Source organism: Propithecus coquereli, unplaced genomic scaffold (genome assembly GCF_000956105.1).
Source record: "Propithecus coquereli isolate 6110/MARCELLA unplaced genomic scaffold, Pcoq_1.0 Scaffold66, whole genome shotgun sequence".
In the NCBI taxonomy this organism is placed as follows: Eukaryota; Metazoa; Chordata; class Mammalia; order Primates; family Indriidae; genus Propithecus; species Propithecus coquereli.
In genome coordinates, this window is record NW_012152618.1 from 1,698,479 (window position 1) to 1,707,510 (window position 9,032).

The window sequence follows — 9,032 nt, forward strand, 5'->3', positions numbered from 1 at the left end:
ATGCACCTGCAGACTGTGCCGCAAGGCAAATGAGGCTGGATGAAGTACCCTTTCCAAAGGCACCCCACCTGCGTGTTACGAAGATGTGCACCTGAAAACAAGCCTGCCTTCTGTATATAAGGAAACCTCCCGGTGCAAGAGGGCCCCTGACTTTTGGGAGAGGTGGGGAGCTGGCAGCCAGCCGGGGCTCCTGGTGGCACCATGGGGCTGCTGCGGTGCGTCTTGCTGTGTTTTCCTTTATCTCTGGCTTTGAGTGGCCAGCACACACCGAAGGCCCAAGATCATGCTGGCGTGCTCCACTGTGGGCTGCAGGGCTTTCGGTTCACTGCAAATCCTCTCGGCCAGGAGGCAGAGACTCTTCCTGTATTAATAGCTTGGGGTAAGTTTGAAGACTCGCTCGGCTTAGCCAGGCAATGATATGTCTCCTCTACTACCTAAAACTATGCTGTAGCTTCTTGCCTTGACACTTTGCCCCTTGAATGAACCCTGTATCCGAGAACGAATAGTCTAAAACATAGCCACTTCTGATATGAATCTGATTTCCCTCTTATTCTTATTGGCAGCTGCCCCTTGGGGTCTCATGGCAGGGCTGGCTGTCCTCTCCTAGCACTGGTGACAGGGAGACTGACCACTGTGCTTTTTACCTCTCCCCACCCCTCCAGACAACCAAGGGCTGCTGCACAGGCTGCAGAATGACTCCGGCTGTGGCACCTGGGTAGGGGAGGGCCCGGGCGGCTCTGTGGTGTTGGAAGCAACCTATGGTGGCTGCTATGTCACTGAGTGGGTGAGTATGAGCCAGTGACCGGGAACACTGAGTGAGACCCCCTCATGCCACCGTCCAGGCTGACTGCCCGGGGCCTGTCTCTGCAGGACTCCCACTACATCATGCCAATCGGAGTGGAAGGAGCAGGTGAGGCTGGACCCAACATGGTTACGGAGAAGCAGCTGCTCAAGTGTCCTGTGGATCTTCTAGGTAAAGGTTGGACGCTTTCAGGTTCTGAGTCAGGTAGAGTTGCCTGGAAAGGTGCCTTTAGGCCTCTCCTACTGGCTCAGTGTGGTGACACCTGACACTAATGAAGGGTGGTTTTCTCCCACTCTCGCCTCCACAGGTGGTTCTTACAATAACTACCAATCGAAAGATTACTCAGTGCTAGGGCACTGTGGTAAGGGCTTTGCATGTCACTCCCCTAATCCTAACCTGGAGCTGCAAACACTATTGCTGTCCCCTGGCAGTGAGCTTACCCACAGGCCCGTCCCTGGTGAGTGACAGAGCTGGGATTCAAACAAGAACTAACCCGGAACCGGGAGCTCCTCGCCCTTGGGAAGGGCAGGGAAGGAAGTTGGAGCTAACTAGGGGACTTGGAAAACGCCTCCAAGGTACCAACTATACACTGAGACTAGGATCCAAGTCTCCTCCTCCCTCGGCTGGGGGCCACTTGGTCATTTCACTGGGGAATTAGTAGTAAGTAGGACACCTACTGCAGAAAGTCTTGCCATCTGAGAGTCCCACTTCAAAGTCAGAACAGATTTGAATTCATAACTCATTCTTCTCACCTGCCTTGCTACTCAAAATACAGCCTGGATGGGCAACACTGACAAAACGAGGAATGACGGGCCCACCCCAGACCTACTGAACCAGACTACTTTAAAAAGATATTCGGGTAATTCATGTCCACATTGCAGCTTGAGAATGCACCTCTATTGTTACTTGAAGGCATGAGGAAGGTGCCCCACCACTTCTACAGATCTTGTTGGTATTCCCTCCTTCCAAAAAGAACTAACATCAGGGCACTCCCTAGGAGGTGACTTAATAGTTCACCTTCCGAGACTTAATCTACAGCATGTAACATTAAGTAGATGATTGAATATCTATTTATGGGAATCCAACATTAATGACTTGTAGCAATGATGTTCAAGACCAACCTTTCCATTACCTGAGTTACTCTTCCTTTTTCAACACCTAGCCCAAGATGCTCCCGAGGCTGACCCGTGCCACTCCATCCCAACGGTGGACAGGCTTCCATGTGCAGCTTCCTCCATCTCTCGCAGTGACTGCGAGGAGTTAGGCTGTTGCTACAGCTCCACAGAGGTGAATTCCTGCTACTACGGAAACATGGGTGAGTCACCACGTTTCTGAAACCAGCTGAGGAAGAGAGCCAATGACTTACAGTGAAAGCCAGAGGAGGGTGGAGAGAAGGGTTTGCTCAGAAGGCAAACAGTGATCAAAGGCTGCCTTATGAGCAATGAGTCCTAGGACACTTGGACCCAAAGTAAGAGTTTCCTACAGCCTTTCGCTTTCTATTGTCCCAGAATCCACTATAAAGCCAATAACACTCGAACTCAAGAAGTTAGGTCTATGTGCCAGATACTCACTGATAGAAACTTAACTTTCTCCCCAAGGGAGAGCCACTTTGGCTGATGGTCTGAGATTGTGTTTAGAGAGCCTCATTTTAAGATTACTACTTTCTGCATGTCCTAAATCATGCTCCAAGTTTTTCCAATATTAAAAATCACTCATTGGACTTATATATGCCACACTCTAATATCTGAGTCTTAACTGATAAGTAAAACAAGGCAGGAGATAACAAACGAAACTGAAGCAAGGAGGCTCAATACCTTGCCTGGGGCCATGAGTTGTGCAGGCAGGACTCAAAGGCAGATGCTCATTCGGAGGAGCATCAGTGAGGCAGCTGACAGCTGAGCTTGCACCAAGGCCATAGCTGGGGATACCAACTTCACAACAGAAGGGATTAAACGTTGTTAGACTCCTGTCTGGCTGCTTAACAGGAGAGATGACCTGCCTTCAGCACAGCCACTCTGATGTTTCAGTGACCTTGCACTGTAGCCGAGAGGGACGCTTCTCCATCGCTGTGTCTCGGAATGTGACCACGCCCCCCCTGCTCTTGGATTCCGTGTACTTGGCCTTCGGAAATGACAGCGGATGTGACCCTGTGATGACAACACACACCTTTGCCCTGTTCGTGTTGCCGTTTACTTCCTGTGGTACTACAAGACGGGTGAGAGCAGCTGTCCTTGGGCTCAATTTCTGGCTCTGAAAGTCGGTGGGAACATCCTGATGAATGGTGGGGGATATCTTGGCCATGAAGGTTGCTCCTGACTCTATCACTTGGTGTTCAGGACAGTCTCGAAGGCAGAAGAATGCCTAATCACTGAGACAGTTGAAACTTCCCCTGGGTCAGCAAAGATCACAGCTGTGATCTAGCTAAGAGATTTTCACTTTACCAAGCCATAAAAAAGGAACAGGTTCCTTTTACAGCAGTGCTCTGAAAAACCAGCAGGGATGTTTATCGGGATTGGTGGTAGTACTCTAGCTGCCTCTTAGTACTCAAAGCCCCTTTCCATTCCTTTGTTCTGAAATAAGGCAAAGTGATAACTTTCCAAGTTATGTGCTCTTGCCTCATTTCTCAGGGTGCAGAGGAACATAACAAGGGTAGCATTGCTGAGGGGTAGCATTGCTGAATATTAGATCAGCAAGCTACAGGAAGCAGCATCTGGCTAGCAGGAATGACCAAGACTTTTCACCTACCCACTCCTGTAGATCGCTGGAGACCAAGCAGTATATGAAAACGAGCTGGTTGCAACTAGGGACGTAAAACGTTGGAGCCGTGGGTCCATCACCCGCGACAGCATCTTCAGGTAAAGTCTTAGTTAACCTGACCCTCCTTGGCCAGAATGACTTCCCTTCCTCCATAAAGCAGGAGTTCCAAGGTAAACCCTGAATCCACAAAAGAATGTTCCTCAGCTGGTGAACCTGTCCACTGCCTTGGCTCGCCAATCTCACGACCACCAATTAAGTCCACCTGCATCACTGCCACAAACTCGACCTAAGCCTCAAGCTCCCCTAGGTTTTTGCTTTTCCACTTAACTGGGTTGTTTCTCATCTCGGCCTCCTCCATTGTTCATGCTGTAGCCAAAAGGATCCCTTTAAAACCTTGTGTCAGATCACACACTTAAAGCTTTCTTGTTGACTTTAAGGTATGGAAAGATAACAGGAACATAACCTTCAGGGCCCTGCATGAAACAGTCCCCTCTCCCCTCTCCAGCCTGACAGCTTCTCACATTCTCAACCCCTATTTGCCAACTGCAGGCTCGTCCTTCTGAATTTTCAAGTCTTCAAGCTCTTTCTTGCCTCCACACCTTTTCTATATCAGGTGTTGCTCCTACCTCAATGGTTATCTTCATTCTCCTTCCTATCATGTCACCTGAAACATCTTCCCAGACCCCTTTCTGTATACTAGGCACCTGTTTCTCATGGAACCATGTCTGTTTCTTATATGGTTCTTATCTCCAACTCAAACACAGGTCTTAGTTACATATCAATCTCTCCAACTAAAATACAGCTCCCACGAGGGCAGGAACCACATCCATCACATATGCAAACGTGTCTAACACCTGACACTTGCTCCACAAGAGTTAAAATAAAAGGTGTGGTCAACCCACCTGAGCCAGCTAGCTAAAGTCGCGTTTTCCTGCAGGCTCCGAGTCAGCTGCAGCTACTCTGTAAACGGCAGCTCTCTCCCAGTTAATGTCCAGGTCTTCACTCTGCCCCCACCCCTTCCTGAGATCCAGCCTGGACCCCTCACTCTGGAACTTCAGATTGCCAAAGGTAAGACCCCCTTGGCTACAGCATCTGGCTTGCAATCTAAACTGTCACTGCTGGGGCATGAGGACCCTAAGTTAGCAACGAGACACTTGTACAGAGATATTTGTGGGGAAGATAGTCCTCAAGTGACTGTTTCTTACCATATCAACTCCTTATCTTGGCCTCTTGCAGATAACAACTATAGCTCCTACTACACTGCTGGGGACTACCCAGTGGTGAAGTTACTTCGGGATCCCATCTACGTGGAGGTCTCCGTCCTTCACAGAACAGACCCCTACCTGGGGCTGCTCTTACATCAGTGTTGGGCCACGCCCAGCGCAAACCCCCTGAGTCAGCCACAGTGGCCTGTACTGGTGAAGGGGTAAGTGGTTCTTTCATTCGTCCATCCCGAGTCCCTCAAAGAAGCCCATCCTGACTGCGGGATCTCTTGGCGTAGATGCCCCTACACTGGAGACAATTATCAGACCCAACTGATCCCAGTCCAGAGAGCCTCAAATCTGCCATTTCCCTCTCACCACCGGCGCTTCAGCATTTTCACCTTCAGCTTTGTGGACCCTGTGGCAGCAAAGCAGGCTCTCAAGGGACAGGTAGGATGCTGCCTTCCCAACCCTCAGCAGAGCTCTGAACCTCCCGACCTGGGACTATTTCCACATCCTATCACTCCTCAGCCCAGGCAGCCCTAATGCTGGTTGTTGGTTCTGCTCAGAGAAGCCCTTGATACCAACTCTGAGTGAGGTCTGTCAACTGGACTCTGGTTCTTTAAGGCTATTGTGACATTGGCTTGGGCTATCGAGATTTTCTGATAACCTCCTGAACTTCTTGCTTGGGAGACAAAGCAGGTTTGAAGACTTACAAGGTGGTGGTACTACAACGTGACTCACATTCTGTTGGCTCCCAGGTATACCTGCACTGCAGCGTGTCAGTCTGCCAGCCCGCTGAGATGCCATCCTGTAGGGTAACCTGTCCTGCTGACCGTGAGTATCCAAGCTGTCTACATGAGAGGACCAATTTGAATGAGTCTTGAGTCCCAGGTTTAACCTTTCCCAGCCTCTGGCCAAATAATTCAACTGGAGATTTACCTTATTAGGCTTCTCTAAGTACCTACTATACAGTAGAACCAGGGTTGACTTACTTCCTAGAATACCAGGTCCCTTCAAATAAGTTCTAGTGCTCTATACTGCTGTAGGATGACTACAGTAACAATGTATAGTCTCAAATAGTTAGAGGATGTTGAATGTTCCCAACACAAGTGATAAATGGTTGACATGGATTTGCTAATTACCCTGATCAGATCACTATACATCATATATAGAGACATCACTATCAAATACGTACAAACATATATGGCAAACACATAAAAACTATAAATCTTCAGGTAACTTTCAACCTTTCCATATGAATTTTTATTAGACCAAATGCCAAGCCAGTCCATTACCTATATATAGTTCAAAAACATCTGGCTAGCTTACAAATATAAATGTCTACACCTGCTTGAAGGTCTGTCAACATGGGCTAAAGATCTCCAGATGGAATGATTGTGGACTTAATATGTCCTCCAGTTGCTCATGGCCAATGCTCCTAAGGTGTATATGTATTCCACCTGATCCACCAACCTACCTGTCTAGCCCCTGAATGAATTGGGATCCAAGACCCCTAAAGCTTTAAGTCCCTTCCAGCAAAACTCATAGTAACTAAATGGTACTTAAGTACTTAATGTAGCATTTTACATACTTAGCATCCAACTCCAATCATGTATACTACCTCTACTTCTAATGAACTAAACCACCTCAGATTGACATTCTCAAAGTCCTATAACTGGCAAACAGAAGCAGGATTCAAATAGTTCGATTATCTATTTTACCAGTTGCCTCTATATCACATGGAAAGGTCTCTAAATTATAAACGTGCTACTGTCAAAGTGATCTCTATTCAGGAAACGATGGCAGTTGGAGATAGTTTCTAATATTTCTATGCCCAGATCCCAGTGATACTGAGGTGTTAGATACAAAGTCTGACTTGGTCAGGTTTGTATTAACACACTAAAATGAGGCCTTTGTAAAGCATGGAACGGAACTTTCCATATCGAGGGACCTGGACTTGTACCATAACACTCCCTGTCCCTGTCCTATGCGAGCAAAAACAAAACTTAAATCACTTGCTCTCATCTCTCCAACAGGAAGAAGAAACTCTAACATCAGTCTTCAGAACAGTACTGCTAGTGTTTCTAGCAAGGGCCCCATGATTCTACTTCAAGCCACTAAGGACCCTTCAGGAAAGTTCCATAAATATTCAAGTGAGTAGGAGGAGACCTAACTTTTACTACCCAAAGCACCAGTTAACCCAAAGCTGTTTCTTCCTATCCCCTACTGATCAATCTTTTCCTGAAAAGAAACTAACACTTTCCTATAGCAGAAGACTGCCAGTCTGTCAGGACACAGACTCCCTTGGTTGACTTCAGCACGTATTAATCTGTCTTTCCATCCTCTAGGTGTTCCTGTAGACTCACAGTCTCTGTGGGTGGGAGGACTCTCCGGGGTCTTAATCGTTGGAGTCCTGTTAGTATCCTACTTGGCTATCAGGAAACGGAGATGAGTTACTCAGACCAAATGTGTCAATAAAACAAGACTGCACTACTAGCCTGTGCTGAGCTTCTTATTTGGAAGGTAGAAAGCTAATCTAAAATGAGCCTATCTGCTGCTTTTGGCATCTCATCTTTCAAGCTTGGGGTGGTATCTCAGCTGAGAATAAAACAAAAACTGGTATAATAAACCCCTGACTTAGTAAAAGTTTTATAAGCTCAAGAGGAAAATATAGAACAAAACTCTTCCACAAGACAAGAGCAACCTAGCTAGGGTAGAATTGGTCTAGAACTAGTCATGAATCTCTTAGCCCATTGGTTTGCAAACTCCAGTATGCATCAAGATCACAGGAAGACTGGATAAAAAATTAGTGGCCCCACTCTGAGTTTGATTCAGTAAGTCTGGGATGAGGCTTAAACATTCACATTTCTAACCATTTCCCAGATGATGCTGTTCTTCCTAGTCCAAGCATCAGACTTTGAAAACTAGTATGTAGAGCAATGACTAAAAGGATGTATCCAATTATGAATTGGTCAACTGGAGATAGCTTGATCAGAGACTGCTTAGTTGAGCCAGAACTGACAAGTAGTTTCCTAATCTAGTGGTCTTTTAGACTGGTAGGAAAGACGAGGGGATACAATCACTGTGACTTCTCAAGGTAAATGTCCTGTTCAAGGAACTTTCTTATAACTGCTGTTGGTCACATTCTGGAGTACCCTCTTCCACAGTAAAGCTCTGAAACTAATCCTGGTTAAACAAAATTTCCTTATTCATCCCTCTTTGGGAAGTAACGTCTAGGTTGACACTTTAGCAAAGTAAAAGGTTTTACTGTTGGCTTTTGAACAATGTCTTTGCAGACAAGTCAACCCCACTTCAAACTGCTAAGCGAGGAAATGAATATTCCCTTTCTCAGACAGGGATGCTACACGCTTATGTGGCAAACCATCCTAGATGTTTGATAACATACTTGAGCCTCCTGACAATCTGACAGGGTGAGCACTCACCCCCAGTGTCTAGAACCTACGGCAGATAGAAGTCAAGTAACTTACCAGTGTTACCTGGTCAAGTAAGGGTAGAGCTAGAACTTGAACTTCAGTTTTGGAGTTAGATTTTGGTCTCGAAAGAGCTATTTTTAGTAAAATACAGTTTCCAGTTCAGCTAGACAAAGAGTTGTCTTAGGCTTGTGGGCCTTATGCTTTGCATACGGCTGTGCTAAATAAAGGTCTGTGTCTACCGACCAGTGCTAACAGCTGAGACTTTGAGGGGAAGAACAATGGTCTCTAATTGCGGTGGTGGCAATGTTTAACTCATCACTAAACAACTCACCTTGGCAATTGTAAACAGATAAAACCTCATTTAACCTGATACATCTAAAATTTATCTAACATAATTCAATTCAATTTATCTAACATAATCAGTCTCTGAAAACCATTACATACTTAAATATTAATTTGCATGGTGAACATCGATTGGAAATACTGTACTTCTAGGTATTCAAAGTTGGGAATTTATATCTAACTGTATTTTCCAATAGCTGAATAATACATCTGTCTCAAACTTCTTCATGTGCTCAACAGCATCACCTGGCAAGGAGCTACTCTAGCTAGTAGCTACAGCATGACCCTGAAGTCTAATTAAAATGTCTATTGGACATACTATGTGACATTATACTATGCATTGGAAGTAAAGCAGTGAACAGGAAATCTGCCCCAACAACTGGAGCAGACAAGTGTCAGGTGACAAATAAGAAAAATATAGTTGGGTAAAGAATGACTGGGAAAGGGGAATTGCCAAATTACATCTTTCTCTCCCTGTAAGAGAAATAAGTG

General features: G+C 46.1%; 1 protein-coding gene across 1 annotated transcript; it reads left to right on the plus strand.

Annotated features, from left to right (window-relative positions):
- Positions 1-201: 201 nt before the first annotated feature.
- ZP4 (zona pellucida glycoprotein 4) lies at positions 202-7,216 on the plus strand. Its single transcript, XM_012660214.1, has 12 exons — positions 202-379; positions 663-784; positions 871-973; positions 1,965-2,117; positions 2,830-3,017; positions 3,560-3,657; positions 4,497-4,627; positions 4,796-4,985; positions 5,061-5,211; positions 5,523-5,598; positions 6,801-6,917; positions 7,113-7,216. The coding sequence occupies exons 1-12, from the start codon at positions 202-204 to the stop codon at positions 7,214-7,216; spliced, it is 1,611 nt and encodes a 536-aa protein (XP_012515668.1).
- The last annotated feature ends 1,816 nt before the right edge of the window (positions 7,217-9,032 follow it).

Coding starts and splice junctions, on each gene's coding strand:
- ZP4 (XM_012660214.1), top strand. CDS start 202: ATGGGGCTGCTGCGGTGCGTCTTGCTGTGTTTTCCTTTATCTCTGGCT. Junction 4,628..4,795: donor GGAACTTCAGATTGCCAAAG/GTAAGACCCCCT, acceptor GGCCTCTTGCAG/ATAACAACTATAGCTCCTAC. Junction 5,212..5,522: donor AGCAGGCTCTCAAGGGACAG/GTAGGATGCTGC, acceptor GTTGGCTCCCAG/GTATACCTGCACTGCAGCGT.